Here is an 18,338-nt window from a genome sequence, read left to right as displayed (position 1 = left end):
TTTCTATCACTCTTTGCTTTTTCTCATCTCTTCCCATTGATCCCATTCTCAAATAGCCCCTCCTTACAACGATGTGTTACTATTACTACTATTATTATTATATTTTAGGTCTAGACTGTAGGTATGAGCACCCATTATTTTCCGAGCTTGGCTTATCTTGGACAGCATAATGATCTTTAGTTTCGGACATTTTACTTTATCATTTAATTCCCCTTAATAGCAGAATAATACGTCATTGTGTAAGTACTATACTTTTCTTTTTATCATTCTTTGGTTGTTAGTCATTATTCAAAGTTAGGTCTTTGCTGTGTCTACTACCTAAAGCTTTCTTTGTATCATGTGGCCCAGAAGTTCTGTTTTTGCTTGAACTCTTGGCTGAGATCTAAATACAGATCTCAAGTATATAAAATCTGTCGCAGACTGTAGCAAATACTTCTTCTAATTGGTAAATGTTACTGAGATTTCTGTTTGCAAAGCAGAGATAATTCATTTTAGAATACCTCCCTCTTCCTTAACTCTGTACATCCAAGGTTGACAAGCGGTGGAATTTATGTACTTTTTTATGGTTTAGCCCTACCATTACTGGTCAAGTTTAAACTAGTAGACCAATATCTTAAATGGCATCAGGACCCAGTGAGTCTTTCTGTTGGCCTAGTCATACGGCAACAATTCCAAAACCCAATCCTTAACACCTTCACTTCCCAACTTTCAGTAACTTTCTATTTCCTCTAAACGTGGACCCTAAAAAAAAAAAATACCCAAACAGGACTGGGAGTTTGGCCTAGTGGTAGAGTGCTTTCCTAGCATGCATGGAGACTCGGGTTCGATTCTTTTGTACCATATGCACAGAAAAGGCTGGAAGTGGTGCTGTGTCTCAAGTGGTACAGCTCTAGCCTTGAGAAAGCCCAAGGTCAGTGCTCAGTCCCTGAGCTTAAGCCCAAACAAACAGGGACTTGCCACCCTCTCTGGCTTCATGTCCGCCCCTCCTTTCATATCTTCTGTAATCTCATCATGCCTCCCTTCCCATATCTGTGCCATGCTCTTCTTTTATCTTTTCCCATATTTTTATTACCATCGAGTAATTATTCAAAGATGGCTATTTTGACGTGTTCATATATGCATACAATGTATATCATTGCCCTGCCCATCACCTTCATCCACAACTTCCCCAAGCAATCTCAGTAGCTTTATTCTTACATCTCCACACATGTACGCAAATTATTTTCATCATATTCACCTCCCTTCACCTCTCTTCCTTTCCACCAGTCGCCTCTACCACAGGCAGGGATTTTACATCCCTGTCATTCAGTTTATATTTTAGCATATGGTGATTGTTCAAAGGGATTTCACCATGGTGTTTCACACATTCGGTGTACATTAATCATATTGACTCCCCCACTTACCTCTTGCTTCTCATCAGCTTTCAGTGAGTTTTCTTTCACCATCTTTATGCAGAATCAATGGATTTCCATTGTTCACTTTCTAACATTGTCTTTTCTTTCTTGTCTCCGTCACTAGTAGATGCTATTTCCGTTCCCTGAAATGTCCCCACCTCATTCCACATCACTTGGTGATTCTTACTCATGCTAATGCCTGTTCTGAACCATTTGCCTCTCAGATTGCCCAGGGTCAGACATAAACCCTGGAATTCATTCAGTCTTTTTGCATGCTTCTGTCAGAAAATACAGTGTAGGTTGTTTTTTATCACATGTGTATCCTCTTGAGTTTCTTGAATGTTCCCTAGCAAAGAGTCTGATACGTGGCATATGACTAAAATAGTTCCTCAAAAACCTATAGTGAATGAATAACTGAACAGTAACCTCCTCCTTGGCTCCAGGTGTACAAAACAGCGCCTGTGTCATGTGGTCTGCTGTGGGTGCTTTTCAGAATTATTCACTGTTTTCAAATCTTCTGTGGCTGTATTTGTGTGATCTATGCAGAGTGGCTTCACAACAGCTATGAGAACAGAAAAAGGTAGAAACAGTATCATTCATATGTGACACCCTATAATGCTATTATCTCTAGTCTTTACCAAGTATGTATACTCACCTTTTTGATTTAAAGCACACATCATGACATGCTTTGTTAAATATAACAAAGCTGTGTCCATGAGCTCTGGGCCTGGAGTCATAAATAAGCCTTGAAGGGGAGCAAAAATATTTTGTGCTCCATTCTAAGTGATGTTGGTTGTTGACAGATAGCTAGGTTTACTGAGAGCAATGAGCTTAAGCTTGACTTAAGTGGGACCTGAGTGGTGCCTGTACCCACCACGTAATATGGCATTGGCCTAAGAAGGAGTGAGTGGGGAAGGAAAGAGCTCAAATCCTGATGGGACTTTTTAGAGCTATATTCCTTGACTTATTGCCTAACTATTCTGGGCCTTTATTTGGAAATTGGGATACACATCAGACCCACAATTTCCCATACTCAGGTTTTAAGGAATATCAGCCACCCATGTCCTGGCTTAGGAAAACAATGATGATAAGTAAGTGAATATTGTTACAGTCAGTGTTCTCCACACCTAGAAAGATTTAATCATCTGATTTGATCAGAAGGGTGTACTATAGCCACAGTTAATGTTTGTGTTATTCTTCTGGATTTTGTCTTTACTTATTTTACTTCTACTCCAGACTAAAATTGGTTGTCAGAAGAACTGATAACAATTCCAATTTTGTGTTGTGTTGTATCTCACTGAGATAACAGGCTTAGGGGAGCAGACCACTGAAATACTGGTAACACCAACATTGTTTTTACAGAAGAACGGCAGTATCGCTGTGAGGACTGTGACCAGCTCTTCGAATCCAAGGCTGAACTAGCAGACCACCAAAAGTTCCCGTGCAGTACGCCTCACTCAGCATTCTCCATGGTGGAAGAGGAATTCCAACAGAAACTGGAAAGTGAGAATGAGCTCCGAGAGATACATGCCATCCAGGAGTGTAAGGAATGTGATCAGGCCTTCCCCGACTCACAAAGGTGAGAGATGGCAGATGGCACCACAAGCCTGGTGGATTTACTCTGCAAGACAGCGTTTTAGTATATTTAGAGAATGTACACAGTTAAGAAATTTGGAGCTGCAATAAACCAGCCATACATGCGGGTGATGTGCTTAGAAATAATCTCCCCCTACATCCCCCCCAAAATGGACATCTGCAAAGTATTTATAGTCAAGTTGGAATAATTATGTAGTTGTCAAGAAGACAGGAATCTAGTTATTTATTCAGTTAATTAGTAAGTTAGTACCTTGAACATGCTAGGCCAGTGTGTTACCAATTGACCCTGTATATATTATTATTGAATCTGGGTTATTTGGAAGGCATAACTTTAAGACAATGATGATTTATTGGGAAAATTCCAGAGTGCTAGGGGGTAAAAAGAAGTAATCCCATATGACGGGACAAACAATAGCTAGCAATAAAAAAGATTGAATCTAGTACTCACTCAACTAACATGGATAATGTGTGTGTGTGTGTGTGTGTGTGTGTGTGTGTGTGTGTGCGTGTGTGTGCACGCGTGTGTGTGCCAGCCCTGGGGTTTAAACTCAGCACCTGGATGCTGTCCCATTGTTATTTTTTTTTGCTCAAGGGTAGCACTCTACCACTTGATCCACAGCTCCACTTCTAGCTTTTTGGTGATTAAATGGAAATAAGGGTCTCAGATTTTCCAGCCTTAGCCTCGATTCTCAGATCTCAGCCTCCTGAGTAGCTAAGAGTGCTGGTATGTGCCATTAGCACCAAGTCGATAACCCTCTAATAGGACAGTTGAATAGAGTCATTGAGTTAACTACATTAACAATGTAAACTGCCCATATAGAAGAGATTAAGAGCATGTACAATTACTGAGTGCTGTATTTCCTAAAAGTTAAAGAAATAGGAGAATCTAAGTAGAACAATTCTTTACATTGTTTTGTAGGCAAGGAAATCTATATACCAATTATATACTTACTCTTCATAGTACTATGAATTTAACTTAAGACCATTTCAACAGTTCTGTTGAAGAAAACAGCATTCCTAGAGCATTCCCTTTGAAAAACAGTGTCAAATTTGTGCTACAAAATGTTCCTTTGTGACCAGAGTAGTAAATAGCTTGTAAACAGGTTTTTTTTAACCTTTTGTTTTTAATCTAGTGCTTTTCTCTCAGCCCACAAACAATTTTAATAATTGTATTGGTTTTCAAATCTAGACATGGTCCTTGGAATTCGCAATTAGAATTTCAGGTGAACATAACATCATTGTATTGTAAGGAAAAGATGATACAGCAACAGATATTTCTAAAGAATGGGAACTGCTCAGAGTTGGGCTTTCATGCTCACATATTTCAGTCGGCCATTTGTTTCTTTTCTTTCCCCAGTGACTCCTTCCCTTCCATTTGTTACCCCGAGTTCTCTCCACGTGGCTAGGGCTATCATAGGAAAGATGTCATATAGACTGGTCATTGGCTTTAAAGGCATCCATGCAAAACAGGCATTAAGTACAATGTCTTCCTGGAAAAGATTATGTCAGATGAATGTATCTCTGGTTTGGAAAATTCCAATGTAAGTTTAATTATTAAGGGGAAATCTTCTTAGGGAATAAAAGGGCTTTCTTAGCACCCTTAGTACCCTGTATCATGTAATGTAAATCTACATAGGGAATACGTCTGCTACATATGTCGTGTTAAATTTGAGTTTCTCACAAAAAGATGACATCCTGTCACTTATCTATAATCATACTTAAATAAAACAAATTAAATTAGGAAACCCTAATGTGTACAGAAAGAATTTGCATTGAAAAGCCATAGCTCTGATGCCAAAATGTATGTGTATTTCCTTTAATTTGATCATAAACAATAGTGAACATCATTATGAATGCAAAACTTGGCAGACTAAATGTAAAATGCAGTTCTTACTTCCTTTCAAAGTGTACAGCAGCATGTGGTAGGTAGAGAAAGCTTTTAGTCTATTCAGCTGTGAGATAGCCTGAGTCATTTCTGTTTACTGTGCAATCAAACCATCAGTTCAGTTGATTTTATCCAGTAGTCAGTGAAAAACAACAGGTGACCCCCTGAAACTGACTGTTCAGTCTGATACTAAAACAGATCTTCCTGTAGCTGGATATTGAGTCTCCGTATGGCACCCTTAGCTACCACATGCAGAACCCACATTCATTTTTCTGAATATTTCTCACTGTCCCAAATATTATTAGGTTGTAAAGTTGCCTGAATTTTTTTATTCCTTTTCTTGGCATGATACAGTCTTCTGGTCTCTCTCCTCTAAAATCTTGAGAAAAGGATGCACAGAACGATTAAGAAAGATACCAAGGTTGATATACAAAACTGTCTCTAGTGATTAATTGATTGAGTACTTAGGAAAGCAAACCATATTTGCTTTTGTGAGAACTTGTCGTTTACTGTGTGTGTGTGTGTGTGTGTGTGTGTGTGTGTGTGTGTGCATTTAAGTTTTTTTAAGTAGTTGTACAGAGGAGTTTCAATTCAACATGTCCATGTATGAGTACAGTGCACTTTGGTCAGCATCACCCAAACCATTGTTCTCCCTCTGTCTCCCCAGCCCTACACATCCCTGCATGTTTCCCGTTATTTTTCTTTTATCACTGGTTAGTGGACAGTTTACAGTGCTTTGAAACAATAAGGTCTTTATGCTTTGCCACATCTCACCTAAGACGACACCGTATCATTGAACATAGGCTAACATTTGCCCAGTGGGTTTCAGAGGTTCTGCTCTGACACATAGTCCAACGAGACAGATGATCAGAAAATGGCTTGCTGGCATTGGTTGCTGAGGACAGGATCCAGGACTTGAGATCAGTGACTTTGGATATGTCCTCAACCCTGTTCAGATTGAACTCCATGTACTGATCTCTCTCTTAACTCTTTTGTTGGCATTTCAACTTTGGTAACAAACTGAGGATTACATTGTGTAGATAAAAGATAGGCTTTTTCTTAGGGCTCCTCACACCAGTTCCTCCTGGTACCTTGTGTTTATTGGAGATAGTGCCATTTGGGCTCAAATAGAAGAGCATTGCCAACTCAACTGACTCACAGGGTACAAAAGAAGTCGGTGTGCCAGTATGAAAAGAGCTTTTGGGAGGAAGCCAAGGAAGAAAAAGAAGTGTGGGAAAAACACTTCTAATTTCTGAGATATGGGAGTAGATGTTCGTGTCTTGCAAATACTCCTGGTCCCCTGTCACCACCACTGGGGAATGTATTCTTGGTGCACTGAACTAATTGATCCTCAGATGCAGAGTTCTCTTTCTCCTCTCTTTCTTTCTAAATGTATTGTATACTATAGAATTGTAGAAGAAATGGAGAGTTTATGAAGCATTCTTTCTGGATCTGCTGATTATATATCCCTTGGTGGCGTTTAGCATCTTTGACTATTCCACCTAGCCTTAGGTAGGATTTAGTCTGGGAAACAAGTTTCATGGATGGTATCATTCTTTTCATCAGAAGCTATGCAAAGGATTGCCTATATCCATTCATTCTGTAAGGGCTACAAAGCAATGTAATGAATTCTATCATTCTTTCATCAGTTATCATAGTGCTTCATTCTGTGGAAAGAAATTTTCATCACCCTAAAACACAGTTTGTATAGGAAACACAAGACATGCACAATGACATTCGGCTTTTTAAAAATTAGTTTTTAGAATAATTCGGCTTATTTGCCTCCTCTGTGGGTGACTGTGTGTTTTTAATATTATTCCTGTCAAAAGACTTACTGCTATTAGTGTTTAATTTTCTCTACCTTTGGTCAGTGGGTAGCTCTTTAAGTTGGTATCCAAATTCTTTTGACATTGTATATAACTTTCTCTGTTCAGTAACAAAACACTCAGAACCCATCTGATGTGCTACATTAGGTTTACAGTAAATGATTTCTCTGAAGAGCTCCTATTACCATAATTGGAGTAATATCGTAGCATTACTTTGTATTGAATAACGAAAATTCATCTTTATGAATCATACAGCAATATGTTTGCTTGTCATCACATTCATGCAGATTCATGAAGAGAAATATTTTTGAAGTTTTTTTTTTTTTGCCAGTCTTGGGCTTGGGCTCAGGGCCTGAGCAGTGTCCTTGGACTTTTTCAAGGCTAGAGCTCTACCATTTGAGCCTAAGCACCGCTTCCGGCTTTTTTTTTTTTTTTATTATGTATGAGGTACCGAGGAATCGAACCCAGATATTTGTGCATGCTAGGCAAGCACTTTACCACTAGGCCAAACTCCCGGCCCATTTTTGAAGTTTTTTAAGCTTTCAAATCAAACCATCTTGTGCGACACATAGCCATATGTTTCCTACTTTGTATTAAGTTATGCATTTACTTAAAATATCCCTTCCTTTGTGATTTATAGGGTGCATGTACCATGTATGTAACCTATTTGTATGTATGTATGTGACTATCTCTACGTCTACCATCTAAATAAATATATACATGTATATATCTGTTCATCCATCCATTCATACAAGCACCCAAGCATCCATCCATCCATCCATCCATCCATCCATCCATCCATCCATTCATCAGTCTATCCCATCAGTTGCATTGAAAGTTTCTTTTTTTGTTGTTTTTTGAAGTTTCTTTTTGAATGGATAGCCTGTAGCTCTCTACCCCTTATGATGACATAGTTAGAAATATCAATACTTTTTGCATTTAGAGACTATATGTCTCAGATAGGATCCTGGCTATACACTCTTTAGCATTTTCTGTTAGAGTATTTGTGCTTGAGTGAAATAGACACTAGTAATAGGCACTGCCATAAGAACTATGCAGCGATTCCAGCACTAGACAAATGATTCATTGTTTATCAGGTTCCTGCTGGCAGGTGATCCTTGCTAAGTCTTTCATATTTATTTTCAGCAAGCAGAGCCACTTCATGGTACTGGTGGGAGACACAGTCCAGGAAACTAGTCTGTTTCTTTTCTTTCCTCCTTCTTACCCCAGCCCTCTTTTCTTCCTTATTTCTTCCACTGCCAGTTGGATGTGTTAGAAAACAGCATTCTGTTTATGAATGTGTCTCTTGTACGCATGTCTTATGGAATCAAATGCTCTCTTAACAGCTTGGAGAAACACATGCTGTCCCATACTGAAGAACGGGAGTACAAGTGTGACCAGTGTCCCAAGGCATTCAACTGGAAGTCCAATTTGATTCGCCACCAGATGTCACATGACAGCGGAAAGCACTATGAATGTGAAAACTGTGCCAAGGTACAGTGAATTTGTAGGCTACTTGGCCTCTCTCTGTCATCCTGCTCTCTCTTAATCCATCACTTGCTATGTTATGTGCAAACAAGCCTTGAGAGGGGAAACTATAAATATCTGGAGAAAAGTAGGCTGAGTGTTGTATGCTAAAAGGTATTAGTAGAGTGTATAAAAAACACTTAGTGAGTATCCTTCTATTTTTGTACAGAGGAAGTGAGGCTTAATGGTGAGTTCCAGAACTAGGTGTTAGACATCCTTGGTAAATTCCTGGTTCCGCTACTGACTTGCCAGGATTGGGGTTGTTTTATGGCCTAACAGGGAATGAAAACTTTATCCAGTGCACATTACTAATTTATTTTAATAACAATTTGCCAGGAAGTCGCATAAAGTTTCTGAATGTCTACTCAGAAAGAATAGGAAAGACTCCTACCCCTGTGGATTTTTTCCATCTAAGTCCTTATATAAATGATGACTTGGTCTTAGTGACCAGTACTGAATAATATAACTGTATAATGGAAGTGCCCCACGTAAGCTACAACTGTGATTGTGTTTTATGTTTTCTAATTAACTCGGAAATATCCTGGCATCTTTAAAGTTGTTTTCTGTCTCCAAAAATTGCTAATAGCATCTGAAGATCTTTTTCTTATGCAAGTGGAAATTGTGACATTTGAACTTATCTTCAGAAATGTTTTAGAGAGACTTTTTCATTTTTTTTTATTAGTACAGTGTTTTTAAAATAAGTTTTAGTTTTCTGGTAACTTACTGAAATGCCTTGGTAGAATTTAATCCCCTGGGGAAAATAGATTTTTAGCCAAGATCTTCCACATTTTGCCTGCACTGATGCTAACTTGTTAAAAAGTAGAGAGAGCAAAATCAGTTTTGATAATGATGTGATCAGTATTTTATCATTTAACTTGAGTCACTGTAAATGGGATTAAATGGACTTAAATATGGCCTGATTGCAATGTTCCTTATTTTTCTTTTCTGTCAATGGGACCAATAATACAAACTGATGCTCTCTGTTAGATATACAGAGCTGCTTCATTTTCACTTCTTGCCATGATGGAGATTACTCTTTGGAAATATGATATCATCTTTTTTTTATTTTAAGTGGAGAGAGGACAAATAAAGCAAATAAACAAAATTCCTTCTTGAGCCATCCCTGGTGTTCTTTATTGTGTCTCTGAACTAAGTTTCTGGATTAATCAGTACTCATTTCCTAGCAGGTGTTCACGGACCCTAGCAACCTACAGCGGCACATTCGCTCTCAGCATGTTGGTGCCCGGGCACATGCTTGCCCTGAGTGTGGTAAAACGTTTGCCACGTCATCAGGCCTCAAACAACACAAGCACATCCACAGCAGTGTGAAGCCCTTTATCTGTAAGTTTTTTTTTAAACACTCCAGCCCACCTTCCTGCATCTGTCTTTCTTCCAAAAGGCACTGTGGGCAGGAAAGCGGCCACACATGGCCAAAGTAGGGGCATGGCGGAGGGTGTGGGGTCGCTATAATAGCTATTTATAGTCTATTATAGTAGGGTTATTTTCTCTTCTGAGAAAATCCTTTTTTTTAATAGCCAGATCCATGGTATTTTGTCTATAATCCCTGGGGTGTTTTCTTTTAGATGAAATCAATAACAGGTAAAGAAAAGAGAAGTTGTTAAACAATGAAAGGAAAGCCCCCCAGGTTGTAGGATTTAATTGAGACAACCAGATTTGTCTCACACTGTAAATGTTCATGGCTTTGTAAAAAAAAAAAAACAACAAATAAGAGATATCACTCACGGAGATGAAGTGATTAAAAACCTGTTTGGGATCAGAAAGAGCTGGAAGAACCCCACCTGGCAAGTCGGCTTAGGACTGCATGCATGGTCTGGGTGAATGTGTGCTGAGAGAGTGGAATAAAACCTTTTTTAATCTACCCATTGTTGCCACACACAGGCTGCACATCAGAAGTTCTCTGTAACTTGGAAAGCAGAACTTTTTCACTTTGATTGTGGACCTGCTGCTGCTCTCACCCTGTATGAAGCAGTGTGCTTTCTGACCCCTGCTTCTTGAAGCATCTCAGTACAGAACACTCTCACACAGTTCAAATCAAGTCCAACTCAGCCCTCATTTTCTTCTTTGAACTCTCCCCTGTTCTGCAAGTTACCCTGAAATGTTTCCTAAGGAAAATCATCTTTTCTTTGTCCATCTAAACAACAACTCTAGGCATGTACATCCAGGAACATTGTACTATGGACTTTGACAGTGATTTTGGATGTAGATATGAATAGGAAATATGCTCAGGATTTGGCAAAACCTCTGACTTGGAAACTCCTTGCAAAATGTTTTTCTGACAAATGCTAATGTTTTGCAATGGGTATATGAAACTATTGTAGGACCTGGTTGGTAGAAGAAAAGATAATTTTCAGTGCCAATAAGGAGATGCCAGAGACAGCTCTTTCCAATCTTTACCTTCTTTTGTGTTTCCAAGTATCAAGAGAGCTTTTCTTTCTGTTCCAGTATATACTACAATTCTGTTTTGTCCAGCTATTCTGTTCCCTGTGTGGAGTGAAGAGGACTAGAAGACAAAGAAAAGGGTGCTGCATTCTCCCTGGGGAAAGCTTTGTTGAGTTGATGGAAAATAAAATACACAGAATATTTAGACTTGCCTCAAAAAGGCATTCATGTTGCCAGGCCGTTGAATTTGCTGAAAATAAGACAAAGTGCTAGAGATACACACTATCAAATCGTTCATTTATTTCTGACTTCTCAGAAATAGATGTTGGTAAGTCTTACTATATTTTGGTGAGAAAACAGAGTAGAATAGATTATGAGGAATCCCAATCACCCACTTGAATTCTTTATTTCTTAGAAGCCCCAACTGCAATCTGTCATCAGAGGCTCTGAGATCCCCAGTTATATTTGTGTGTTGAATTAAAGGGTTTTCTTTCAAGCACTCTAGGTTGTCCTTTCCAATTCATCCTGCATAAAGTGTTCCCCACGTATGCATTTTTAGTAATTATTGTTAGATTTCCACAGCAGATGGCCTTCTTCAAATATAGTATCTGACAGCGAACCACCACATAATTATAAATGATAGTCATGTTATTTCTGAACAAAAGAGGGTAAAGATCAGGAGTGGGTGTAAAGGGCTGGAGTAGAGAAGGCTCACCTGAGGTTGATATTTATTTCTCAGCAGAGGGCCACCTACCATGACTCACTCCCACTGCTGTGTTTATGGCAACTGTCTCTTATTACAGTGTGCCATGGAGCTTGAGCCCAGAGAAACCAGTGCAAAGGTAATTACTGACTGCCTTTACAGGAACTCCAGCCTCCCTAAATAGAAACCACATGCTCTAATAGACTGAATATATTCAAAATACCTCTTAATATGTTTAATAAGTAGAAAAATGCAACGTTAACTGCGGGCTAATTCCCTATTACCCAGGTAATTACAGCAGACTATAGAGTTCAGTATCAATTGAACCAGAGGACCTAGAAGCCCAGTGGCTTGTGGTATCCCAGGCCAAGCCTTTCAGTGTCAAAACACTATGTTCTTCAGGGTAGGCACACAAGCTGGACCAAGGAAAGTCCCACCAGGATAGTCAAGTTCACTGGCTGTTACTCCAGTGCGGAGAAAAACTGGATTTTCTTAGCTGTAAGAAGAAAGACTAGAGCAACATTTTCATGCCCCCCCCCAAAAAAAACCTTTCAAAAACTTACATGTTGGTTGAATACTCAGCAAGACATTTTCTCAATGCCTGCAGGAGAGATGTGTTCTTAGTACATTTGTATAATTTCAACAATGTTTCAGTTCCTAATCCTTACCAATGGCTCATAACTGAATTAATATAATATGGTGAAAGTCTGATTCTTCTAACTCTCTTATCATGAGATTTGTATTATCCAATAATCTGAATGCTCTACATATGTATGAAATATGACAAAATAGTACACACTTTTTAAAAAAGCAGAGTTTGGTTAATATATTTTAGTAGGGTGATTCGAAAGGAAATCACCTCGCTTTTCCATTCCCATTGCAATGCATGTTACAGCCCATACAATGTCCCATAAGTGGAGGTAGCTTTTGTAGTAACAAGTACAATCAGTATCTTTAGATGTAAAAGGTAGATATTCACTCACTTTATACTTTTTGTTTAAGGATTTGTGTAAGAATCCATTTTTGATGAGATTTGACTGAAGTCTATGAAATCTCCTTTGCATGAGTTTCCCCAACTTTTTATTGCCTTGACTTTGTTGCTTCACCATTGGGCACTGAAAAGCAGGCATCATATGAAAGCAATCAGTGTTGCTTTCTGTCTTTGGCTTAATTTCTGAAAATCAATTTGTTTCGCAATTACTAGCAAGGTGTATCATATTTCTGCATATATTAAACATATACAGAAGCATTAAAATCAGCTCACACAGAAAGTAACTCATCCCCCAGCAAAGTGAAATGAAAAGTAAAATGCTTAGGACACTGCTATCTAATCCTGCGGCACTGTAAAATATACATTGCTTTAAAAAGGGGTGCTCTCAAGTGTTCCTCAACTCTGCTGTACAACTATCCTTAGTTATATTGACATAGAGGTGAGGCAGAGGTGTTCTACTTTATTAGCAAATTCTCAGAGAAAGACATTTCAGTTGCTTCTCTCACTGCCGTGTCCTTTCTGTATCAGAGCATTCCCCAGGACTCTTCCTACTTCCCATAGTTGGCCATCCCCAGAGAAGTCAAGCCCTGAAATAAGCGAGGGAGATAGATAGGACAAGAAGTGGTCATGTTTCCCAAGGACAGGGCTTTCATAAACGCAGGAAGGCTAGCACAGCCTCAGTGTGAGGGGAAGTCAGGGGACGTGATCCTAGTTCATGGGAACCGGCCTTGCAGGATGGGCTACATTCAATTGAGCTTCCTTTGCAGGCTTAAAATAGAGCCATTGTAAATTATGTCAGTCTTTCTCAAATCATGAAAATGATTGTTAAAAAAAGTCTCAGAATACACAATGTGCATTGTTGTGTGGCTTTGATGTGTGAATGATGAGAGTGCATGATATAATAATACCAATTAGATCATAGTAGAGAAGGCACTGGCCTTTCCCCATGACGAGGGGTAAGAAAGGTGAAATGTCAGGCCAAGGGAAAGGTTCATTTTGATTTAATATGTCCAATACAGAAACTGTGAAGGGGTATAAAAATGTAAAGGACCCTCTGGAATGTCTCTTACTTTAACATAAGACTTTGGAGTTTTAAGACTCTACAAGTGAGGTATCAGGGTGGGGGAAGCAATGCATGCTGGAACTGCATAGATACGTATTTGAATATACCTGCATTATGCAAAGCCTTGCATAATGGGATAAAGCAATATCTCTCGGTATGAACTATCTGTGCTGCTTTCAGACATTTGCCAGGCTGCTGCCTGGGTTCTGGAATCTAGTGAAATGGGGCATAGTGGGTTTGGAGCACACAGATAAGTACCTCCCACTTCTTTTCCTGGCTTCCTAATTGACATTCTTTGGGAGGGGGAAACCAGTTGTGATACTTGCTAAATTCAGAAGCAATTGCCATAAAGCCTGAGATTCTTTTTTGTTGTTTGCACACAGGTGAGGTCTGCCATAAATCCTATACTCAGTTTTCAAACCTTTGTCGTCATAAGCGCATGCATGCTGATTGCAGAACCCAAATCAAGTGCAAAGACTGTGGACAAATGTTCAGCACTACGTCTTCCTTAAATAAACACAGGAGGTTTTGTGAGGGCAAGAACCATTTTGCGGCAGGTGGATTTTTTGGCCAAGGCATTTCACTTCCTGGAAACCCAGCTATGGATAAAACGTCCATGGTTAATATGAGTCATGCCAACCCGGGCCTTGCTGACTATTTTGGCGCCAATAGACATCCTGCTGGTCTTACCTTTCCAACAGCTCCTGGATTTTCTTTTAGCTTCCCTGGTCTGTTTCCTTCCGGGTTGTACCACAGGCCTCCTTTGATACCTGCTAGCTCTCCTGTTAAAGCACTATCAAGTACTGAACAGTCAAACAAGAGTCAAAGTCCCCTCATGACACTACCAGCTACCCAAGATATTTTGAAGGCACTCTCTAAACACCCACCTGTAGGGGACAATGAGCCAGTGGTGCTGCAGCCCGAGCGGTCCTCTGAAGAGGGGCCCCTTGAGAAAATCAGTGACCAGTCAGAGAGTAGTGACCTTGATGATGTCAGTACGCCAAGTGGCAGTGACCTGGAGACAACCTCGGGCTCTGATCTGGAAAGTGACATTGAAAGTGATAAAGAGAAATTTAAAGAAAATGGTAAAATGTTCAAAGACAAAGTAAGCCCTCTGCAGAATCTGGCTTCAATAAATAATAAGAAAGAATACAGCAATCATTCCATTTTCTCACCATCCTTAGAGGAACACACAGCGGTGTCAGGAGCTGTGAATGATTCTATAAAGGCTATTGCTTCTATTGCTGAAAAATACTTTGGTTCCACAGGACTGGTGGGGCTGCAAGACAAAAAAGTCGGAGCTTTACCTTACCCTTCCATGTTTCCCCTCCCATTTTTTCCAGCATTCTCCCAATCCATGTACCCATTTCCTGATAGAGACTTGAGATCGTTACCTTTGAAAATGGAACCCCAATCACCAAATGAAGTAAAGAAACTTCCGAAGGGAGTCTCTGAATCCCCCTTTGATCTCACCACTAAGCGAAAAGATGAGAAGCCCTTGACTCAAGGCCCCTCCAAGCCTGCGGCCACACCAGCCACAAGCCAAGACCAGCCCCTGGATCTGAGCATGGGCACTAGAAGTAGAGCCAGTGGGACCAAGATGAGCGAGCCCCGGAAAAACCACGTATTTGGGGAAAAGAAGGGAAACCACCCTGAAGCAAGACCATCGTCAGATGGTTCTTTGCAGCACGCAAGACCCACTCCCTTCTTTATGGACCCGATTTACAGGTAAGGGTGGAGGGAGATGAGGAGACACGGAGCGACAAACAGAAGGGAGATTTGGGGTGATTCACCCGTGGTCTTCTTAGGATCTTTACGGTGATCACAAAACTGAGAAGGGCGTTGTTGGGTCTGGCCAGTTGGCTTCCTCACTCAGAAAGCTGGCTCCTTAGCTTTGGATTTGGTTCTTTGGATGTATCTAAACGTGGAGGTTTGGAATTAGCCCATAGAATTTTTTCCCCTTGACAATAATTTTATTTTTAAACGCTTTCTTTTAGAGCGGAAAATATGGGAACGTTGTATTCAAAGCAAATTGTCAACTGGCAAAAGAATGAGGCCCCTGAAGGATTAATTCAGATATTTGTGGATGCATAAGTGGGTCGGTTGGGTTATTTAGAACAAGATAAGACATACAACAGCAAAACCCTTCCTTAGCTCAGCTCCACTTCCTTAATACACATTTCTCATACTAGGCTTCTAAATAAATCTCCTACAAACCCCAACTAAATGAAACAGTCACAAAGGAGTTTTGTATATAATGTAAGTGGTTGCTTGAACACAACCATGTTTCATTATCCAGCCAAACCTTATATATATATGTATATATATATATTTAAGTAGTTGTACAAAGGGGTTACCACACACCAGAGTAGTTGAACACAGTGCTTTTTGATCAGTGACACCTCTTTCAACATTCTCCCACACCCCTCCCAACCTACCCCTTCTCTTACTTAATTTTAGGTTATGTATTCAATTCTTTGAGTAAATCATGTATCTTTCTTAAAAGGCTTCTTAGTATTTTGTGACCATTCAAAGTTACTTAGTTCTTAAATTCTGGCTTTCTTAAGAAATATATCAGTAGCAATAATTACATTTATTGCATTTTATAATTATGACAAGCATTGTCAATTTACTTTCTCATCCACGTGATGCATGTTGTCAAGACATCACTTAAAGGGATCATGTGAAACATATTTTGTTGTTGTTGAACTTATTTAAGATGGGAGTATTTTTATTCTTGATTGCCAGGCTGTTCTTTGATTCATGACACTAACCCATGTACTAGAGATGCAATTTTTATTCACTCCAAGGTCTGTTCCCCCTCAAGCTTCTTCAGTGCACTAGTGGAGATTATCAGTATGTGAAAAGCTACCTTCAACTCAATGTGACAAGAGAAATACAAGAGGGTGATACACAGGTTATGGCTGGTGGTGGCAGCAGTCTGTAATCCCCACTCTCCGAGGTCCCTGGATAGGAGTACAGTCCTGTTTCTAGCTTATCTTCATGGAGATGGACTCTTATGAACTTTTCACCTGGGTTGGGCGGGAACTACTGTCTCCCAATCCTCAATCTCCACCAGGCTTAGACCACAAGCATGTGTTACTCTGCCCCGCTATGGATTGAGAAGGTCTAGTGAGCTTTGCAGCTCATTTTGGCCTTGAGCTGTGATCTTGTTTTTAGCTTCCCATTAGGATCAGCTAGGAAATAGAGGTGTGAGCCACTAGCACCTACTTTTCGTGTTGAGATCCTAATTCTTATGTCATTTCTATCACTACAGAAGAAAAAAGAAAAGACAGATTTTCTGTAATGTGTGTATAGCTGGTATGTCAGATTTCCAGTAAAGTCACTTTTCAAAGCAGTGACATTTCTCAGTCCTTTGTGAAGATAATTTTTCAGACTTTTTAATATAACTTTCCAATAGTAATAAGCTTTCAATTCCTACATATATCCACTGGACTGTCTCCATAACCTTTTGACCTTCCTCTTCCTCATCTTCTTTTTTTTTTAAAATGATACAAATATTCTGTTACTTTATTTATTTTTATGGTTTTATTTTTTATATTTTTATTGTAATTAATAGAAGGGTTACATGATATTTGCCAGATAGGAGGTGCATTAATTCACATACATTGATACCCTTTCACATGTCTTGATCCCTCATCTTCTATCTGGCATTTCCAGCTCTGGAGGCCTAAGCTCATCATTGAACTAATTCATGAAAGTTTCAGATTTCAGTGCAAGACCTAGCCTGATATGTTGGCTTTCCTATGTCCTAGACATTCTTTTTTTTCCATCCATGAAATAGATCTAATATCACTTTACTAAGTGAACTTTTCTATGCAATAGATCGTATATATAAAATTTCCAGAGCTAGTCTATTTTTAGTTTTTTTCAGCTTTCAACTCTCTTTTAAACATCATATGTCTTTAATAGTTTTTTGGTTTTTTTTTTTGTTGTTGTTTTTTTTTCGCCAGTCCTGGGGCTTGAATTCAGGGCCTGGGTACTGTCTTTGCCCTTTCTCAGGGCTAGCGTTCTACCACTTGAGCCAGAGCACCACTTCTGGCTGTATGTGGTACCAAGTAATCAAACTCAGAGCTTCATGCATGCTAGGCAAGCACTATCACTACCACAATTCTGGCCCTTCAACAGTTTTTTTTTTTGTTGTTTGTTTTTTATTTTTTTTTTAAGAAAATGACTAGAAGTTAGTAAAAGAAATTGATATCATTGTTATGTGTGCTTAATTAAAAATAGACTACCAAGCATTTTTAAAAACAAGAGATTTATAGGTAAGTTATATATGTATATTTATATTAATATTATAGATGCATTTATATTCATATTTCATATTTACAGATATGCATATACATACAAAAATTCCTCTCTCCATGATTGTCTGTCTGTCTATCTGTCTATCTACCTACCTACCTACCTACCTATCTGAGTTCATCTGAATGAGTAGCTAGCAGTATGGCTAGCTATTAGAAACATTCTTATTTTTGTTGTTTGCAGGTTCTGGGGCTTGACCTCAGGAACTGGGCAATGTCCTTAGCTTTTGCATGCAATGCTAGCTAGCACTCTACTACTATGTTTCCATTTCGGACTTTTTGGTGGTTAGTTGGACTTAAGAGCCTCCTGGACTTTTCCTACCTAGATCTCAGCCCCCTGCGTAGCTAGGATTATAGGTGTGAGCCACTGCATCCGACTAAAACTTCTCTACTACTCTTGGCAAATGTGGAAAAAACAATGAATAGTTGAAGTAACACCTTCCTGGTAGAAAATAGCTTTAATTTTCATAATTAACCCAGTTATCATGATTTCAAAACCATAAAAGTTTTCTTCCATGGGGAATGGAAAAGTACTACATTTGTGACAAATGCCTCTGATTGAGTGATTTCTGTTTTACTGTATTTCCTCATTCTTACTGCTATGATTGAGAAGGATTTTTCCATCATA

General features: G+C 39.2%; 1 protein-coding gene across 8 annotated transcripts in view; it reads left to right on the top strand.

The window, feature by feature from the left end:
* Mecom (MDS1 and EVI1 complex locus) overlaps positions 1–18,338 on the top strand; it is a 62,833-nt gene that overhangs the window by 17,362 nt on the left and 27,133 nt on the right. For 4 of the 8 annotated variants that reach the window (XM_090338621.1, XM_090338619.1, XM_090338617.1 and 1 more), the window contains 4 exons: positions 2,757–2,973; positions 8,048–8,195; positions 9,413–9,569; positions 13,769–15,113. In XM_090338621.1, coding sequence (XP_090194747.1) covers positions 2,757–2,973; positions 8,048–8,195; positions 9,413–9,569; positions 13,769–15,113 — 1,867 coding nt within the window. The remainder of the gene's footprint in view (positions 1–2,756; positions 2,974–8,047; positions 8,196–9,412; positions 9,570–13,768; positions 15,114–18,338) is intronic. The other 4 variants (XM_090338622.1, XM_090338620.1, XM_090338618.1 and 1 more) reach the window with 2 other exon arrangements.

Source organism: Megascapheus bottae, chromosome 1, assembly GCF_031878675.1.
Source record: "Megascapheus bottae isolate mThoBot1 chromosome 1, mThoBot2.hap1, whole genome shotgun sequence".
Taxonomy (NCBI): Eukaryota; Metazoa; Chordata; class Mammalia; order Rodentia; family Geomyidae; genus Megascapheus; species Megascapheus bottae.
Note: the sequence above shows the minus strand (reverse complement) of the source record. Positions and strands in the feature narration are given on the sequence as shown.